We start from the raw sequence: 22,195 nt of genomic DNA on the forward strand, positions 1-22,195 counted from the left end.
CGTGATGGATTCCGCCTTTTTCAGTACATGTCTATCATACAGTTCATTTAGTTTTACCTGTTGAATCCCGATAATTTTGCTGCTAACTTTATTTACCATTGCTAATGTGTTCTTCTGTTTTAAACTAAGAGAAGCATACCAGCAAATACATGAAAAAGTAAAAACTGACTCAATAAAAGATTTATAAAACAATGTCATCAGGGATCTGTCTACTTGAAACTTAGCTAATTTTCTCAGACAGAAGAGACGTTGCTGACAAACCTACGGCTAACTGAGACTTTCTTTGGTTGAAAAATGACGAACATCATATTTGTAATCCATGGCTCAATTCAAACGGGATCAAAAAATCATTTGCTTCTCCCCGTTCACTACCGTTCATATTTTTTCTGAGTTAAGGTCCCATGAGGTCCACCGAAAGGGGCATGACTTTGACTCTCTATAGATCGCAACAGTCCCGCCCACAGCGGGTTCCGGAAGTAAAAATACAATGCAATTTCTCCATTGACAAATTGGAGTATAAGCAATAAAATGGTAACTGTTGATGGTAGACTTAAAACCAGCATGCCGACGTGACTAAGCGATTATATATGATCATATAGATGCCAAAAATCATGGGGCACCAACCTTGTTTTGAGATAAATGTCTTTTATTCGCGATGTCTTGGATAAGTACTTCATTACCCACAATCTTGAACAATCCCACAGTGACGCCTCTGATTGGTGGAACTCATGCTGGTGAGGAGGGGGAGCTGCCTGCACGATCCGTCACAAGGAGTTACGGAACTGCACGAATCACTATCTGTTCCACGCTTCTGCAGTTAGCCTCCGCTGGGAAGCTAAAGTTAGTTTAGCTAACAGCTAATTCAGCTAACCGCTAGCTGACAGCTTGATTCGGTCTAAAATGACGTTAACTCAAACTAAACACTAAAAACTATTTTCAGGTTTTATTTTGAGGGTATTTTAAAGTTATTACATGCTGTCTCAGCTAGCGGTTAGCCAAATTAGCTGTTAGCTAAATTGCGGTGGTTTATGGGATGAGTAGTTTCTTCGCTCTGAAATGAAGATATGTACACAGTCTTGTACCTTTGACTTTTTTTGGATTTTCTGTTTGTTTTTTCACTCGAAATGGTACGTTGTATGCTTATGAGTCACGTACCATCTGATTAGCCTAAGGCATGGTCTAAAACTCTTTATGTACGGATTTTTCCAGACGTCAATGGGAAATTTACTTCCGGAACCCAAGGTCTCTCAGAGGAGGGGCGGGACTGTTGAGCTCTATAAGAACCTTTGTTTATCTACCAAACCCACCAGACTCAATGTAAATAATAAGTAATTTAGCGTGTATAGAACCAGCATATTTCCACACGTGAGAATTAAGAGTTTATTTCAACCAATCCAGGTGATTGTTGGAACCGTGGAAAGACGGTTTTTGATAGTTTTATTTTGTTTCTGTTCACTTTGAATGAAGTGTGTTTTACGGTGATAAAAATACTGATTATTTACAACTGCGGTGAAGTTAGTTTAATGTTTGACATTCATCGGTTTTCGCGGATGTTACCTTCAATAGCTCCGTGTCAATAATTCGATTTCCCCCAGTTTCAGGGTATGTTAGAGAGTAGGGCTGCACGATTATGGCCAAAATGATAATCACGATTATTTTGATCAATATTGAGATCACGATTAATTATCACAATTATTTGTTGATTTTAGCCAAAACAAATTTTATTGTCACATAATTATATAATTATAACTGCTTTTACATCCATATTGTGCTACATTCCTACTAATACATCCATATTGTGCTACACTCCTCCTTTATTGAAGGATATTGTGAAGGAGTATGCCATTTCAGCTGTTGTGCGACCGCTTTCCACACATGCATGTTTGCCGTGAAAGATACAGGCAACGTATTTTCTGTTCACGTTACCGGCATGTGGTGCCTGGTATCTACCAAGACGAAATAGCTACGCATTTCTGTGGCTCATTACACTGCCACTTACATGTCTGCGTTAGCGGCTCACTAACCCACGTTAGAGGCAATATAAACATCGCTGAATGTCACGCTAGTAAACACTAATAACACGTTACACAGCAGGTAACGTTAGCCTACCACTAGCCACAGTAGTAAATGGATTAAACACGGCTAAAATGCTGACTGCTAAACAGTGTAGTGTGTCTGTATTTCACTGTAGGATTCCAACAGCGGACGTCCAACAGTCTGCTGCTAAAGCTATGAGCTAAAAGACACAAACTAGCACTGGTCACTGCTGTTGTCTGAAAAACAAAACAGACGGGACAAAACGTTGCGTTTACTGGTAAACATTGTGACCGGCTTATGATGACCGACTGCTACCTGTTGTGGAATTTTCCTCACGTTACTCTGTCCTCTGTGACTGTCTACATCTAGAAACTAAGCTGCGCGGTGCAGGCAGGGAACAGCTCTGATTGGCTCATGGAGACATGTGATCAAACAGTGGTTTATGGAGCACTAGATTGGCTTTGCAAAAACAGTTCTATGAAGGGAATGACGCATTTTAAATATCGCTCGATCACGCAAATTTGATCGTGGGAAGCCAAAATCGTGATCGTGATTAAAATTCGATTAATTGTGCAGCCCTATTAGAGTGCTTATTTAGACAGATGTTTCACAGTTTTAGTTAACTCAAAATCACCAAAAATGACGCCGCAGTTTAGAGCGCAAAGAACTGAATGTCTTTCCAACGAGCCCGTCACCATAGCGGTAGTTAGGGATCGTCGTAAAATTGCAACACCATTCATTTTAATCTTAAATATCTTTTTTGTTTTACAACATAGAAATCTCAAACCACTTCCATTATAGAAAGTTGCAGCCATTAAACATTTCACACTTGTCCATGTGTCTATCTGAAGAATAGCATATCAGACTATATGGAAGACCCTGGGTGTGATTCTGTTCTTTGTTTTATTAGCTTTTTTTGTATTACCCTTAGTATATTTTCACAATAAGTGCATGCTAATTGTGATGATCATTAATGCAAACCCTAAATTCAAAATGATATTAAAGTGGCATAATGTGATATAATCCATGAAGTATAATCTACCTCCCTGATCCCTTGTCCCACAGAAAACAAGTCAGACAGAAGAGTGAGAGACAGACCAGTAAGAGAGAAGAAGAATGGCAAAATATTAAAAAGAAGAAACCACAGACAAATCTGACCATGAGGAAAGAGAGGAGAACAGAGAGCAGTAAAGAGAGGACAAGCACAGAAACATCATGATGTATGCAGGAAATAAACACAAGGGAGGCTAGTAAAGGGTCACATCCTCCCACAGCTTAATAAACTTTAGAGTATCCATTATCATTGTCAGTGACGTATTGTGTAAAATTAATATGTAGCCTAAAGATTATTTCAACATGTTTAGCATGTATGAATATTTTGACATCAAACCACCTGTAATATTGTATGTCTCGGACATCCTTTCACAACTTTCACAGCCGTTTGTGAAAAGAATACCAATATCCCTGATTTTTTGGCTATTAAATGCATATATAAAGGTTAATATCTTAATAGGTTTCTCATTTATGAATATGTTGATATCAACCCACCTGTAATATGTCTCAGACATCTTTTCCCAACTTTCACAGCTGTTAGTTTGTGAAAAAGTCTTTAGCAAATCCCTTAGCATCCTCATCAGTGACCTATTGTATATAAAATGCTTATTTAAAGGTTATAATTTTAATAGATTTTTTATTACTGAATATGTTGACATCAAACCACCTGTAATATTTCTCAGACATCTTTTCCCAACTTTCACAGCTGTTAGTTTGTGAAAAAAATACTTTGACAATACCATATCAATATCCCTGATCTGTTGGCTATTTAATGCATATTTAAAGGTTATCAATTTAATAGGTTTGTCATTTATGAATATATTGATATTAACCCACTTGTAATATGTCTCCGACATCCTCTTACACATTTCACAGCTGTTATTTTGTGAAAAAGTCTTTAGCAAATCCCTTAGAATCCTCATCAGTGACCTATTGTTTATTGATCTGTGTTGACTTTGATTGTGTAATCATTGCTGGTGATTTCAACATCCCCCAGGATAAAGGGACAAAAGAGCTGTGTTGTATATTTGACAATTACGGGCTGACTCAACTTGTAACAGAGCCTACGCACAATAAGGGTCACATCCTGGACTTAATTATCTCGAAAGGTCTGAACATTTCCAAGGTTGTGGTGAATGATGTTGCTCTTTCTGACCATTCCTGTATTTTTTTTTAACAGCTATATCACTGTGCAAAAAAGAGTTCAAACTAAGGTAATTGGAAAACGATACATCACTGAAAGCACCAGTGAAAAATTCATTCAGCTTTTTTCTTCCACATCTGCCCCTTCTGGAGCCTTAGTAACTGAGCTTGTAAATAACTTCAACTGTAGAATTACTAATGTTATTAACGCCATTGCTCCTACTAAGGTCAAAGTTCTCTTGAGCAAAAAACAAAATCTCCATGGAGAAATGTCAGATGTAAGATCTAAAAAAAAAAAAAAAAAAAAAGAGTGTCGAAAAGCTGAACGCAGGTGGCGAAAAACCAATCTCCAGGTCCACTATGACACTTATAAAGAGAGACTACGCACTTATAATATGGAACTGAGGAATGCAAGGCGGTCCTTCTTCTCTGATATTACTGATAAAAACAATAATAATTCACGTGCCTTGTTTGCTATTGTTGATAGGTTAACAAACCCGCCAGTGCCAGTAGCATCTGAACTTTCATCCACCAAGGGCTGCAATGATTTCACCATCTTCTTCAAAGAAAAAAAAGAAAAAAATTAGGCAAACAGTCAGTGCATCCATATCAAGTAAAGGATATGTGTTATCACAATGTCCAGACAAAACAAATCCCAATATGACTAGGGTTGGGTACCTTTTGCATCTGAACCAATACCACTACCGATACCGGTACCTGGAATTCGGTTCCGGTACCCAAACCTCTTTACTTAGAACATTATTTAAACAAAAACAAAACCCCTCCTGCTCTCCTCCCAAACCCGTCCCTGCAACCTATTAAATTGAATAATTATAAATTTCTTAATCACTGTAACTTTTTTATTGTTGTATTTGTATATTATTATATTTTAGCTTGTTTTATTTTAATCATGGCCATTTTAATGCTCTTTAATGATTCATGTAAAGCACTTTGAATTGCCTTGTTGCTGAAAGTTGCTGTAGAAATAAAGTTGCTTTGCCTTACAACCTCAGCCTGTCAGTCAGTCAGTCCCCAGGGCACCGACTTTGCTCCGTCCGCACCTCTGCACGCGCGTGTGTGTGTGTGTGTGTGTCGGACTCTGCTCTCTGTCAACATGCAGAAAGGACAGATAAGCTTGCGCTTACTCTCAGGTACCGAAATTTGGCACCGTGTGATTTTACCTGAACCAATACTCTGTAGTACCGACGTGATTCGATCGGTACCGGTAACAGTACCGGATTCGGTAACCAACCCTAAATATGACACAATTTCAAATGATTACCTATAAAAACCTAGAGGACATTATACAACATCTAAAAACCTCCTCCTGTTGTCTCGATATTCTACCGACGGACTTCTTTAAAAATGTTTCAATCTGTTTGGCTCCTGATCTTCTACAGATTGTAAACACGTCTCTTTTCTCAGGTATCTTCCCACAGGCCCTGAAAACTGCAGTCATCAAGCCAATCTTAAAAAAGAACAACCTAGACACGTCACTAATGGACAATTATAGGCCAATATCGAACCTTCCATTTTTAAGCAAAATTATTGAGAAAGCTGTTTTTCAACAACTCAACCTTTTTCTATCCCTAAACAATATTTTTGATGCCTTCCAATCAGGATTTCGACCTCACCACAGCACTGAGAAAGCTCTTGTCAAAGTTTTTAATGACATCCACTTGAACTCAGATGGTGGTAAAACTACAGTCCTAGTATTACTTGATCTTAGTGCTGCATTCGATACGGTTGACCACAATATACTTTTAGATCGATTAGAAAACTGGGTTGGCCTCTCCGGCTTGGTATTAAAGTGTTTCCAATCCTATTTAAAGAATAGGAACTACTTTGTGTCCATAGGTAATTATGTTTCAGAGCACAAAGACATGACGTGTGGAGTTCCCCAAGGCTCTGTCCTGGGGCCTCTTCTGTTTAATATCTATATGCTCCCACTGGCCCAGATAATGATAAACAATAGCGTAAGTTACCGTAGTTATGCTGATGACACACACATTTACATAACGCTGTTGCCTGGAGACTATAGTCCAATACAAAAACTGGCTAGGTGCATTGAACAAATTAATGATTGGATGTGCCACGACTTTCTTAAATTGAATGAAGGAAAAACTGAGGTGATCATTTTTGGAGCAAAAGAAGAACGACTAAGAACCAATGCCCAGCTTCAGACTATAATGTTAAAAACAACAGACAAAGCCAGAAATCTCGGTGTAATCATGGACTCTGATCTGAATTTTAAGTCACGTTAAGACGATAACAAAGTCAGCCTTTTACCACCTTAAAAATATATCAAGGGTAAAAGGACAAATGTGTCAATACGATTTGGAAAAGCTCGTCCACGCCTTTATTTTCAGTAGACTAGACTACTGTAACGGTGTCCTTACAGGTCTTCCTAAAAAAATCAGTCAGACAGCTTCAGCTGATTCAGAACGCAGCTGCTCGAGTCCTCACTAACACAAGGAAAGCGGATCACATCACTCCAATTTTAAAGTCTCTACACTGGCTTCCTATGCCCCAAAGAATAGATTTCAAAATTCTTCTGCTGGTTTATAAGTCGCTAAATGGTTTAGGGCCAAATTACCTTTCGCATCTACTTGTGAACTATGAACTGCAGAGGCCTCTAAGATCATCAGGGACAGGTTTGCTTGCCATCCCCAGAATCAGAACAAAAAAGGGGGAAGCAGCGTTCAGTTTCTATGCACCACGTATCTGGAACAAACTTCTGGTAAACTGTAGATCGGCACCCACGCTCAGCTCTTTTAAATCAAGGCTGAAGACATTTCTTTTTGATACTGCCTATGTTTAATTCTTTGCACTGTATTGGGAATTTTATTCTTTTATTTCTGTATTTAATCTAATTTTAATTAACTGTTTCAATTTTGTATGAATTGTTTTAATTTTTTATTCATTTTTATTAATTTCTATTAATTTGTAACTGTGTTTTTATGTTTTATGTAAAGCACATTGAGTTGCACCGCTGCTGAAATGTGCTATACAAATAAAATTGCCTTGCCTGCATATTTAAAGATTATTATTTTAATAGGTTTCTCAGTTATGAATGTATTGACATCAAATCACCTGTAATATGTCTCAGACATCCTCTTACAAATTTCACAGCGGTTATTTTGTGAAAAAGTCTTTAGCAAATCCCTTAGCATCCGCATAACTGACATGTCTATAAAATGCATATACAAAGGTTATCAATTTAATAGGTTTCTCATTTCTGAATATATTGGCATCAAACCACCTGTAATATTTCTCAGACATCTTTTTACAACTTTCACAGCTGTTAGTTTGTGTAAAAATACATTGAAAATACCTTATCAATATCAGTGATCTGTTGGCTATTAAATGCATATTTAAAAGGTTATAATTTTAATAGGTTTCTCTTTAATGAATATATTGACATCAAAACATATGTAACATGTCTCAGTTATAACACACCTTTCACAGCTTTTAGCTGTTAATACTGAGCAAATTCTGCATCATCTTCAGTGACCTATTGTGTAAAAAAATGCACATTTAGAAGTTATCACTTCAATATGTTTTTCATTCATGAATTTACGGAGAACAAATCGCCTCTTACATTTCTCAGACAACCTCTCACATATTTAACTTTGTGAAAGAAAACCTTGTAAAAATTAATTTTGTAACAAATGCAGATTTAGAGGTTATTTCAATATGTTTGTCATTTCTAAAGATATGGACATCAAATCACCTCTAATATGTCTCAGACATAATCCCAAAAGTTACAAAGCTCTTACTTTGTGAAACAGCCCATTCAGCCATACAAGTATGCAATGCATCATTAACAATCATTAATAGGTAGGAACTGGAACCGTCCAACTGAACCTCAACTTAGCAGACTTTGCCCCAGCTAACCTTTAGATATGCATTTTATAGACAATAGGTCACTGATGAGGATGCTAAGGGATTTGCTAAAGACATTTCACAAACAGCTGTGAAAGTTGTGAGAGAATGTCTGAGACATATTACAGGTGGTCTGATGTCAACATATTCATAAATGAGAAACCTATTAAAATGTTAACCTTTATATATGTATTTAATAGCCAAAAGATCAGGGATATTGGTATTTTTTTCACAAACTAACAGCTGTGAAAGTTGGGAAAAGATGTCTGAGAAATATTACAGGTGGTTTGATGTCAACATATTCAGTAATAAAAAATCTATTAAAATGATAACCTTTAAATAAGCATTTTATATACAGTAGGTCACTGATGAGGATGCTAAGGGATTTGCTAAAGACTTTTTCATAAACTAACAGCTGTGAAAGTTGTGAAAATATGTCTGAGACATATTACAGGTGGGTTGATGTCAATATATTCATAAATGAGAAACCTATTAAAATGTTAACCTTTATATATGTATTTAATAGCCAAAAGATCAGGGATATTGGTATTTTTTTCACAAACTAGCTGTGAAAGTTGGGAAAAGATGTCTGAGAAATATTACAGGTGGTTTGATGTCAACATATTCAGTAATAAAAAATCTATTAAAATGATAACCTTTAAATAAGCATTTTATATACAGTAGGTCACTGATGAGGATGCTAAGGGATTGCTAAAGACTTTTTCATAAACTAACAGCTGCGAAAGTTGTGAAAATATGTCTGAGACATATTACAGGTGGGTTGATGTCAATATATTCATAAATGAGAAACCTATTAAATTGATAACCTTTAAATATGCATTAAATAGCCAACAGATCAGGGATATTGATACAGTATTTTCAAAGCATTTTTTCACAAACTAACAGCTGAGAAAGTTGTGAGAGAATGTCTGAGACATATTACAGGTGGTTTGATGTCAATACATTCATAAATGAGAAACCTATTAAAATAATAATCTTTAAATATGCATTCAATAGACAATAGGTCACTGATGAGGATGCTAAGGGATTTGCTATAGACGTTTTCACAAACTAATAGAAACTTATTAAGATGTTAACCTTTATATATGCATTTAATAGCCAAAAGATCAGGGATATTGGTATTTCTTCACAAACTAACAGCTGTGAAAGTTGGGAAAAGATGTCTGAGAAATATTACAGGTGGTTTGATGTCAAGATATTCAGCAATAAAAAATCTATTAAAATGATAACCTTTAAATAAGCATTTTATATACAGTAGGTCACTGATAAGGATGCTAAGGGATTTGCTAAAGACGTTTTCACAAACTAACAGCTGGGAAAGTTGGGAAAGGATGTCTGAGACATATTACAGGTGGTTTGATGTCAAAACATTCATACATGCTAAACATGTTGAAATAATCTTTAGGCTACATATTAATTTTACACAATACGTCACGGACAATGATAATGGATTTTCTAAAGTTTTGTAAGCTGTGGGAGGATGTGACCCTTTACTAGCCTCCCTTGTGTTTTTTTTCCTGCATACATCATGATGTTTCTGTGCTTGTCCTCTCTTTCCTGCTTTCTGTTCTCCTCTCTTTCCTCATGGTCAGATTTGTCTGTGGTTTCTTCTTTTTAATATTTTGCCATTCTTCATCTCTCTTACTGTCTTTCACTCGTCTGTCTGACTTGTTTTCTGTGGGACGAGGGATCAGGGAGGTAGATTATACTTCATGGATTATATCACATTATGCCACTTTAATATCATTTTGAATGTAGGGTTCGCATTAATTATCTTCACAATTAGCATGCACTTATTGTGAAAATATACTAAGGGTAATAAAAAAAAGCTAATAAAACAAAGAACAGTATCACACCCAGGGTCTTCCATATAGACTAATATGCTATTCTTCAGATAGACACATGGACATGGTGACATGATGCTTCAAAAAAGATTTTTTTGTGATGGTTGGGGTCGGCTGGCTGTGAATTTTCTGTTTTGTTTACTATTCTCTATTTTGTTTCTCGGTTGGTTTCCTCTCCTGTGTTTTTCTGTTGGCCTGCCTCTCTCTGTGGCTACTCTGCTCTCCCCCTCCCACTGCTGCTGCCAGCTGATTGAGCGCACCTGGTTACCATCCCATCATCACCTTCTCCCGCTGCACACACCTGCCTCTCATCTGCAATCAAGACCAGTATTTCTACCCCGGCTCAACAGACCATCTCCACTTGATCGTTGCTCCAGACGCCCTGATGAAACTCTCAGCAAACACTCTCTGAAATCCTCGTTATTTTCTTATCTGCTGCCTAACGCTCACTTACCTTATGTGTCTCTTTCCTCAGTCTCCATCTCCGACCGTCATCTCCAGTCAGCTGGCTTCACCCCACAGACTCCCTCCCTTCGGCATTCTGCTTCAGCCTGTCCTCGCTTACTCTGCTCTCCAGTCCCAGTATCTTTCCCTCAGCTACTGCTTCCCCGCGCTCCCGAGTATCCTCCCCTGAGTGTCCTCACCTTCCAGTTTCTCTATCCTCCCCTTAGCTCCTTCCCCATTCCTGGCATCTGCCTCTCCACTCCCCTTTTCCCCTAAATCCTAATAAACCTACTTGCTGTGAGCTCTGCGATTGAGTTGGAGTAACAATTATTTTTTTTTTTTTACAAAAAAAGGTTACTGATGATGAAAGTGAAAACTTATTTTAAAGTTTTTTTCCACAAACTAATAGCTGTGAAAGTTGTGAGAGTATATCTAAAACATAAGAGGTGATTTGATGTCAATATATTCAGAAATGAGAAAATTATAATCTTCGAATGTAATTTATTTGATGTATTTTTTCTATTTTAAAAGATTATTTCTACTAACTTACAAGTGTGAAATGTTTAATGGCTGCAACTTTCTATAATGGAAGTGGTTTGAGATTTCTATGTTGCAAAACAAAAAAAGATATGAAAAGATTAAAATGAGTGGTGTTGCAATTTTAACTCCCTAACTACCTCTATAGCAGTGTTTCTCAAATGGGGGTACGTGTACCCCTAGGGGTACTTTGGAGGACTGTAGGGGGTATGTGAGATATTTAACAAAATGTTTAATAGTTACTAGAGTTGAGCCGGATACTCGGCTGAAACGAGTATCCGGTACGGATAAAGCACTTTTGCCGAGTACAAGTATCATACGAGTCAATAACTGTGCTCGGATTGAATAAAAATTCTCATTGGGTAGCTGACTGTATCTGCGTTCTGTGATAGGCTAGTCACACAGCGCACACCGCACGATCGCACGATAAAAAAAATGAGCTTGATAATTTTTCCGGCCGCGATAATTTCCATTTGCATGCTTGTTTGTTTTTCTCATCTCTCTCTACCAGAGAGACTGGAGGACCACTCTCGGTTCCTAGCGTAGGAGTGAACCCTCTTGTCAGTCGCATGGTCTTTGTGGCGGCGGGACTCCTGGCGGAGAGAAACGAAAAAACACTAGTTGAGAGGTTGGGGCAGGGTTTCCCGCAGCACTTTGCAGTTAAGCGCCGTCAAAAACTAAAAAGTATAAGAGCAATATCAACCGTGTTACTCGGCGTCCCGTTTTCTCCCTTTTCATTTCAAACCACACAGCTGACAACCTGCAGGTGGAGGCGGTGGAGACAGGCTCGGACATACAAGCGGTTTCAGGAAAGTGGCTGCATGTGTCCGACAATGCACAGAACATTAACGGTACAAGCCTACAGCTGTCCGCGGACACGGAGTGAGTGAGTGAGTGTGTGTGTGTGTGTGTGTGTGTGTGTGTGTGTGTGTGTGTGTGTGTGTGTGTGTGTGTGTGTGTCGGCCCGCCCCCACGAAGCTCCGACCTGCAGAGGAGCAGAAGCCGCACCTTCGCAAAATGAAGACTGAAGTAGGGATGGCGAAAACTAAAAATGTTCTTGACCGGTCACCAAGCCTCATTAACCGGTTGAAACCGGTTAACCGTTTAGTTTAAAATATGCTGCGCTATTTGAAATAACAGCCATTTCGAGCCGCGCCTGCAATTTCTACCAACTCTCACAACACACACACACACACACACACACACACACACACACACACACACACACACACACACACACACACACACACACACACACACACACAGAGCCCCGGCACCGCCCTTCCACTCACATCACGTTTTTTAAATCCCCTACGCGCGAAACAAGTCCCGCGAAAAGCGGAGAAGCTTGTATGTAATCGGAGGACAAATGGCTCCTTAGTTTCGAAATAGTTTGGGTACAAGCCAGGTGATCGAGTTTAAAATAAAGTCGTTTGTCTAGCGTTAGAAGCGCATTAGAAACATTGCCGCGGCTCATTTGAGAAAATGACAGCTCCGAAGAGACGCCGCTTTAGTTTGAGTGTAGTGCTAACAATAATAAAGAAAGATGATGATCATCATCACCTTATCTGTTACCACTGAAATGCAGATGTAATGTGTTTCCAAATATAAGCCCATCTTATGCGGAATATTGCCTAATAGACTGCAACAGGATACAACCAATGGATAAAACAGGCACCTTCAGAATGCGTAAAAGACGCACCGGCCAAGGCTGTGTGCCTAATAACGGACAGAACAACTCTTTTTAATAAATATTATTTTTTTATTTTTCAAAAAAAACAATTGTCAACTTCCGTTGACAATAACAGACAATAGCCAACATGGCCTACAGCTATTCTTAAGAATAACATTAAATAAACGAAAAATGATTTTAATCTATGAACGAGAATACTGTAGCCAACAAACAGCTCACAGACAGGTGTTTAGGGTTAGGCTGCCCCCTAATTATTAAAACATAAAACGATTTGGCCATTAGTTATTCTCGGAAAATAAATTAACGAAAAACAAGTTAAATAGAGAATAGCCTACTGTGGCCTAAAAAATAGACGAAAAATGAATGAAAATCTTTAATGAATGCGTAAAAGACGCCTAATAACCTTTTTTTAGGTGTCAAGGGTTATGCCCCAACACACCCACTACGAGTCAGTCACTTATTTTTATTAAAGAACACAAGCATGTCTACGTGCTCTGGGGTCAAGCGGGTACGCAGTCGATTAACCACAAGGCCCGCAGCGGAGAAAACCCTCTCTGATGGAACAGAAGTCCCGGGGATGCAAAGGTAGCGCTGCGCCAATCTTGCCAGTCTGGGAAAGCGCGTCTGGTTTGCCCTCCACCAATCAAGCGGATTGCTTTCTAGTGAGGAGCGACTATCTTTCACATACGTATCCACTTCCAACTGTGGATCCGTAGCATCGGCTGCGCTGTAATCATCTCCCAGAAGCAGACTCATTGCACTCTCCTTGTGGCTGGCTCCGCTGGATGGACCCGCTGTCACAGCAACAACATCATCATCTCCTCCTGCAGCACCAGGCTCTTCTTCCTCACCCATGTCCTCCTCAATAGATGCATGCTCCACGTCAGCACAGAGTTCCTTGAGTTTATCAAGCCCTGCCTTTGTTTTTTCTCTTGATGAAAACGGGAGGTGTTTATGTCGAGGGTCAAGGGCAGAGGCAATCATCGCTGGCATTGTAACCAAGCGTTCGTTGTAGTCAACCTGTGACGAACAACACAGCTGAATTAATGTGTATAATTAATTAATTTCACAACACTTGATATTTAAGATATTTAATGCTAATGTATGAGGCATATAGGCCTACGTTGAGTTATTAATTAATTAATAATTAATTAATTTATGATGAGGTGCGTTAGTTAACAATGCAATGCAAGTGAACGCCCCGTGCCGGCGCCTCCATATGTCACGGTTATTATATTGTATATATTTGCTTTTTATGTATTATACATGCAATTGGTTGATGAAAACATTTATTACAATTAAGATACAATTTATACAAAACGAAATTCACTTTAAAGAAAGGCTTTCTACAAATCAAAACTTAATTAAATGGTAAAAATCATGTCTGACGATTTACAAAAACAAAACTTAATCTTCACTTTACTGTTAAAAGACTATTTTATCTACTATTCGAATGAAGAATTTTACAAAAAAATATAGGCCTATTTATTTTATATGCTGGAATATATGCAGAAATATTTCTTTATTTCATTAAAATAATTATATATATATATATATATATATATACATACATATATATATATATATATATATATATATATATATATATATATATATATATATATATATATATATATATATATACATACATACATACATACATATATACATACATACATACATACATACATACATACATATATATATATATATATATATATATATATATATATATAAATAAAACGATTACTACTGCTAAAGACAAAATTATAACCTACCTCCATGCGTTGACTCAATGACTGTCGAACCATGGTCTTGAACTCTGCTGCCCGAGGCCTGTCATCGGTAGCGATGGCCATGTGCTTATTAATGATGCTGAAGGTGATGGGGTAGATGTGGGAGATCGACACGGTCTTCTCAGAAGACATGATAGTGGTTGCGCATTTAAGGGTTTCCAGGACAGGTTTAAGATCAGCCATTATTGCCCAGTATTCGTCCTTGATCTCGAGAATTCTGGCATCCTGCAGCTTTGTGAGTGACGGTGTGGTCGGACAAGACGGCTGTCACTGCCCATCGCTGTTCGAGAAGCCTCTCAAACATGTCGAACACCGAATTCCATCTAGTTTTTCAGGACTGGATGAGCTTGTGTGCGACCACTTTCCCGGTCATTCCCCAGGCCTCTACCGCTTCGTTTAGTGTTGCAGCCAGGTTTTCGGCGGTGTGTCTGCCTGGCATACTTTTTGTGAGGAGTACTGCTGATTTAACCTGCCAGACATTGTCAATCCAGTGGCAAGTGACTGTCACATTACTCTCTGTGGTTAGTGCTGTCCAGCAGTCCGTCGTGATGGCTACACACCTGGCACGATACAGGCGCGCTTTGAGCTCATCTTTTTTCTTGACAAAGCGCTCTTCAATGTGTGTTGTTATGGTCTGTCGAGACGGGACTGTGTAGTTTGGTTCAAGGAATTTTATAAGCTCTAGAAATCCCTCACCGCTTACAAAATCAAGGGGCAGCATGTCTTTTTCAACCATTCTGCATATCTTTTGGGTAATCGTTTCTGAGCGCTGTTTGTCACATTTCCTACCAGCTAGCATAGATGGCACGGTAGGTTGGCTTTGGCTACCTTTCTCATCCGAAGAGGCTTGCGGGTGTTGCGTCTTCAGGTGATACATCATAGATGATGTGCTGCCACTATATTTCAGCAATGTATCACATAAGTTGCAACTCACATCTTTGTCATTCTTTTTGGTGAAATGGTCCCACACAGTACTTTTCTTTGCACGCTTCATGTCGTCTGCTCTGCTCTAACCTCCAGTGTTTTAGCCTGTAGCATTTACTTTTTGCAAACCATGTGAGCGCAAACCCAAACGGTGTGACCTCGCGCCAAATGTTTTTATTGGTTTACAAAACAGGCGATTATGAAAAATTTTGCGTGAGGGATTATTTCACTTCACAGAAAAAAAAATATTGGAATGAGATGGCTAACTGTAGTAGCGTTTATTCCAATATCTATAATTGCCTAATTTAGAGATCACTTTTTTTTTTTTAACCGATTAACATAACTTTGACCGGTTAACGTTGAAACGGTCAACCACCGGTCAAACGGTCATCGGTTAACATCCCTAGACTGAAGACAAACATTTACTCGCCGTGTGGCAGATAGCCATATAGATAGATAGATTAAATTTATTAATTATATATTATTTAAATTTAATATTTAGTGTTAAATAATTGTAAAATGTAGTACATAGTCTGTAGTCTATCGCACAAACACTCGAGGAATGCAGCAAACTTTTGACAGTAGGCTATGAATTGCCTGGGAGAACATGCGTGTCACAAACGGCAATTCCACAACTGTACATCAGCGTGAAAGACGACATACTAAAGGAGATCAAAGACATATTGTGGATATTTAAAATGTCTTCCAGTTCCAGTGTTACATATTCTTTAGAAATAAGTGTATTGATCTTTGAAAAAGTGTACCTGCATTATTATGCCATTATCATTAGATGCAAATTGGTCTCTCAACGACAATATTATCGTTTATCGCAATCATTTCTGGGACAATTTATCGTCCAGCAAAATTTGTTATCGTGACAGGCCTAGTGTCCCGCTCTGCTCACTCACACACAGAACACTGTCTCTCCCTCAGTCACTCAGGTTCCGTTAAAGTTTAGGATTTCTTCAGCTTCAGGTTTATTTTTTACTTCGGTTTGTAGTACTTACTTATTAACCAGTAGAGTTCTGGTAAACGTGGGTTTGTTCAGACGTGGTGCTTGGTAGAATGCGACTCGCATTGTGTCTCTGCCTGTCGGAGATTTCTTTTTCTATTTTTAACCGTCAGCTGGCTCTAACCAGTTTTTTTACTTCACGCACTGAGTGTCTGACACTTTCTTGTTGTATTTCATAAAAAAATAAAGGAAGTAGTGGTATAAAACTATATTACAAATTAATTAGCTACACACACACACACACACACACACACACACACACACACTCTCTCTCTCCCTCTCTCTGCCGGTCATCTGAGTTTTTTGTTTTTTTTAAACCATCAGCTGGTTGTAACAAAGTTTTTTTTACTTCACGCAATGAGTGTCTGACACTTTCTTACTGTATTTTATAAAAAAAAAATAAAGGTAGTTGTGGTCTAAATAAATAAATAAAATAAAAATTTGTTTGTTATCATGATCAAAACCATTGATCTGAAGCTCAATGCTGATGCTGTCATGTAAATAGTTTTCTAATCAGCAATAAATATAAGAATTTCTGATCAACCATATCAGTTGCATGCTTAAAATAACATACCGGTTAAAGCCCCGCCCATTTCAAGACAACCCGACACTTCAGGGTTAAATCCCACCCACTTCCGGGTTAGGCCCCGCCCAGTCCGAGTACAGATACAGATAATTCATATGGTTAAAAGATACAGATACAGATAATGCTGTACTCGCTCATCCCTAATAGTTACAAGGCTGTTGTCCAGAATATTGTTCCTCTTTATGTAGAATTTTTTTTTCTACCAAAAATGTGACATTTATGTTGCATTTTTAATTGTCACTGTTTTTGAAGATTTTGATACTATTTTGACCTAGTCTTGCCTTCCTTCCTTCCTTCTACCATCTTTCCACAAGTTTTTGTCTCTTTTTCTCATTAGCATTTAAATGTTTTTTTTTTAATTACAAGGCTGTTGTTTAGTAAATCTATCGCTGACAGCGCTGTACTGTTCCTGTTTATGTACACATTTTTTCTACCGAAAATGATTAGCGCTGGTCAAGGGGTACTTGGCTTAAAGAAACAATTCAAAAGGGGTACATTATTGATAAAAGTTTGAGAACCACTGCTCTATAGTGACGGGCTCGTTGGACAGACATACAGTTCTTTGCGCTCTAAACTGCGTCGTCATTTTTGGTGATTTTGAGTTAACAAACTGTGAAACATCTGTCTAAATAAGCTCTCCAACATACCCTGCAACTGGGGGAAATCGAAGTATTGACACGGAGCTATTGAAGGTAACATCCGGGAAAACCGATGAATGTCCAACATTAAACGTATAACTTCTCCGCAGTTTATTTACATGGAGTATGATGGGTTTGGCGAAGGCCTGTTAAAGAGCGAAGATTACAATAGATCTTAAGAACAAATGCTTATTTAAATACTTTCTGTCATATCGTTGCTGGGAGAAGAGATCACAGGAAGGAGAGAAAGATCAACTGAAGGTTTAATGACCAAACCTGCTCTGTGTAACCGAAGCTGAGGGTTGAAAACAGCGTCCAGTAGCTCCCGTTGTCGCTCGTTCTCCTCTTTTGAACGACAAAGTTCCTCCTCGTACTCTGCTATCGTTCTTTCAAACAACCCAAATATCTCTTCAGCAGCCGCAGTTAGTCGCTGCTCCACCAACGCTCTCAGCATCTGGACTTTACACATGTTACCTCTTTCTCAACACAACAAAGATACTCTGCTAGCATAACTTCCTCCTAGACGCTATCTTGTTCAAAGTGTGAAGTTAGCCGCAGTGAAGACTATAGCTTCCGGTGCAGATTAGTTGCTGAGCTTCAAAATAAACGTCCGGAAGTGTTCCAGTTGGTGAGCTTCAAAATAAATGTCCGGAAGTGTTCCAGATTTCCTCTGAAAAACACGCAGGAATATAAATGATTAGAGGGGAACTATGCAGTTTTTTTTTTTTTAGCTTAATTTACCTTAACTGAACAGCTTAAGCCTGGTTCACACGGGACAATTTTAAAATTGTCGGCCGATTTTCCAATCCTGAGAGACCCCACACACGGTGATAAAAAATCACGGGTCTAACAGTTTTGGTCGTACAGTGTGTGGTGCGCAGCACACGGCAAAATCAACACATCACACACGAACCGATTTGACTCCCGAGCATTCCCAGGTCAGACGGGAAATCTCGCAAAATCCCTCGAGATCAAACGTGACTTCAGAGTAAACAATCATTGCGGCCGAAGAGGATGCAGTGGCGATAGTTTGTAGTGTGTTTTTAACCGAAAAGAAACGTTATCAAAAGAAAAGGCGATGGTCAAAGAAGACAACGCAAGCATGGACTATACTTGCTACATCATGATATGGAGGTGATTTGTTTTTTTCTCATAGAAATGTCGTTAGGTATTACACAGATTAATAAACGTTCATATATTAGTTTCCATGTACTCTGGTGGACTGCAGTTGTGGATGTAGTTATGCCCATCGACTTTATTTATTTTACACAGGCTGCGTGCTCGTTTGTCCCCGGGGGACACCACACACGAGGAGAAATCGGGCCAAATAAATCCAACATGTTGGATATCCCCGATTTGAGATCGGAGCGGTCCCAACGTCCTTCCAAGCAGACGAGAGCAGTCTTAACACACCACACACGGCAGGAATATCTGATCAGATTATTTTACGATAATCGGAGCATCCTTAAGATTGTCGGGAGGGGTGAATCAGGGCTAAAATCGGCCTAATTATCCTGCCGTCTGTACCAGGCTTTAGGAGTCATTGGAATGGTTATATGATTTTTTTCGAGTTGAATGGTGGTCGTCTCGCTCTCCCTAGCGCCTGTGAGCGGAAAAACCACCCTTGTAACTCAGCGTCAGGAAGTATCGCTATCAGGTCTGGCAATGTATTGAATTGCTTCACGGCACTGCACAGATATGCCCATTAAGGAACCGGCTAACAAGGTAGCGATGGAGTTTTTCACAATAAATTATTGTCGGAGGAACAGAGAAAGAGGAAACGGCAGACTGACCGAGAGAGGAGTCAGACACGAGTAAACATAGAAGCTGCCCAATATCTATTCCGAAGCTGTAGGGGGAGCTCTATAGAGAAACATGCGAGCAAAAAGCGAGAACACAGCAAAGAAATGGTCAAAACTGAATAGCGCCTCTTTAAGACACACTTTTGAAGAAAGACAAATACTTTATTCAATTTTCAGAGCTCTGAGAAAACAATGAACCAAATTGATGATGGTAGTTTGTTTCCCTTTGAATGTGTCAAACAGAAGATACAAGTTTTGGTCTTGCAGTGTAATTTCATCTGATTTTGTTGTTTGTCTGAAGGTGAACATTAACTTCACCTTCATAAAGCAGGAAACACTGTGAATGGACCCAAACAATCAGGGTTGTTATTGTGTTCTTATGGCTCTTATTTGATAGCTCCTCAACTCCTCGCTCCTCGGCTGAACCGGAAGTTGTTCCATCCCTCCTCGGTGAAGGCCGTCTGAAATCTGTTATTTCTGCCCGCGGAGCGAGCATCGAGGAGCGAGCCTCGAGGAGGGATCATGGATGAGCTATAGGCAAAGATACAGAGAGCAGCCTTCCCGGAAGCTGTGCAGCAGGAGTTGCTAACTCCGTCCCAAACAGCTGACGTATCCATGTGACGATTCAGAGGAAAGGACGTCTCATTTCCCGTTGCCTCTCTCCTCCCATGCCTCCTTGGTGGGACGGACTAAGATGCGAGGAATGGAGACAAGTGGAGGAGTCGAGAAGGCAATTTAAGGGCCATGGGATGCACCTACAGTTTGGGAGACAGAGGCTAGGTCGTTTATCTAAATAAGCAAAAGATTATTGCTAAAACAAATTTTGAACGTAAACATGTTCCACCAAAACAAGTTCCTTCCCGAGGCTATTTTGCAGAGGCACCGTGGCTCTGTCAGGCGCTTAGCACCGCCCAACACGATTGTGATTGGTTCAGAGAATGCCAATAATCCACAGCACTTTTTGCTCCCATCCAGGAATGCTGTGTGGACCAGCCAGACATGCGAGACTACTAGCATAGTTACCAGACGTTTGTTGTATCGTTGCGTTAAGTAAAGCTGTGTAAGTTAGCATTTAACGTTACCTCACTGCTATCTTTAACAATCGCTAGCCAAGCCAGGTAATGTTAGCCTACTGTACGTTACTGTACACATTCTGTGACCTGCAGGACCCGAGCAGAGCAACGATGCTGTCCCAGGTAGGTCAGTATGGCCTATTATGGAAAAGGATGAGCTGAGGTTTTGCAGCAACAGACAAACAAGCCGTGGAATAGTAACGTTACGAGGCAGAGAGCCAGCTGCTGAATGAGTCAAAGGAACTTCATGCTACATCCACACAAAGCACGTTGCTATCGCCACCAAGTGACAGCTTCATTCGGCTCGTTTTCCGTGAACGACGTGGCGAGGGGGTAACGTTAAGGCGGGGTTAGCAAGCTAACGTTAGTCAACTAATGCCACGTTCTATTTACCTCGGAACTCGGAAGCCGCAACTGGGAATGAATTCATACCCGAGTTGAATGCGTTCTATTTAAAAGTCGGATTTTCATTGTTTTCATTAGCTCTAGCCCGGTTAGCTATTGTTAGCAACCAGTTGATAACAACGCATTACGCTGTTTTTGTGCATGCAAACAGCGTAACCACATGTCCACAGATAGAAGTTGGACATGCCTGTGTGAACGACTGATTTAGTGAGACAAATAAGACAGAAGTGCTTATAACTTTATATTACTGCAGCTTTCACAACTGTTGATACAGGGGGCAGCCATGTTGGATTTTGAACTCGGGGTACTGCGAGGTTGTACGAGTTCTGAGCTTGTAAATACGAGGTCAGGGGGCGTGTTTCCGACTTTGACCTCGTAAAAAAACAAGTTGCGAGGTAAATATAACACGGCATAACACCGGCTGGCTGGCTGGTTCTGCCGTGCTTTCATGCTGCATCGGTTACAGAGAATGAGCTGAAGAGCGGGCTGGGTCTAACGTTAGCGGTCCACTGACAGGTAACACATTAAAATACCTTACACTTATATGTTGTTTAAATTTAATTTCCAGCGTGTCATCATATCGCTCCAATAAACAGCAGCGGTCAATGTGGTATAATATAAAATATATAAATTTATATTTTAAATTTTTTTTTTTTTTTTTTTTTTTTTTTTTTTTTTTTTTTTTTTTTTATATGTGTATATATATATATGTGTGTATATATATATATATATATATATATAGTATCCCACATGCTTCTTCAGTGGATTAGATACATGAGAACAGCTAGTTGTATTCGGGGGGAAGTTTGCGAGCATTTGGCTAATTCTGGGATTTTTAACCGATGTATAATCATTTGTTTTATTGATTTGCTCTTTCCTATTCTTAAATAAACTGAATTGAATTGAACTTTCACATTTAGTATCTTATTATTTTACAGGTGTATTCTTCTTTATGAGACTCTTATGACTCCATATCATACTTCAGTTTATTAAAAACATTCAACATCCACACACATCTGGAGAGACATGGTTTTTATTGGACAGGAAGGGAAACATAAAAGTAAGTAGACCTGACTCTTTTTCCTTCCTGGTATTCATGGCAACAGGGCCATTAAGCAGGTCAATAATTAATGTGGACTTTTGAGTCTCTGTGTGTTTTGCAACAAGTTTTCCTGAAAGCACAATCACACACACACATACACACACACACACACAGACAGAGAGAGTGTGTGTGTGTGTGTATAGACTTTGTCCTGGTTGCTGTGACAGGAAGTCACCGTGACACCGTGGTCGCCGCGATGA

The 22,195-nt window shown here is 39.2% G+C and overlaps 1 protein-coding gene across 1 annotated transcript; it reads right to left on the minus strand.

Annotated features, from left to right (window-relative positions):
- Window positions 1-12,877: 12,877 nt before the first annotated feature.
- Window positions 12,878-15,837, minus strand: LOC120559401 (E3 SUMO-protein ligase ZBED1-like). The gene is made up of 2 exons (XM_039801097.1): window positions 14,436-15,837; window positions 12,878-13,677 (listed from the first exon to the last, which is right to left on the minus strand). The coding sequence occupies exons 1-2, from the start codon at window positions 14,634-14,636 to the stop codon at window positions 13,111-13,113; spliced, it is 768 nt and encodes a 255-aa protein (XP_039657031.1). The 5' UTR covers window positions 14,637-15,837; the 3' UTR covers window positions 12,878-13,110.
- Window positions 15,838-22,195: the final 6,358 nt, after the last annotated feature.

The sequence above is a fragment of the Perca fluviatilis genome, chromosome 5 (assembly GCF_010015445.1).
Source record: "Perca fluviatilis chromosome 5, GENO_Pfluv_1.0, whole genome shotgun sequence".
Classification (NCBI taxonomy): Eukaryota; Metazoa; Chordata; class Actinopteri; order Perciformes; family Percidae; genus Perca; species Perca fluviatilis.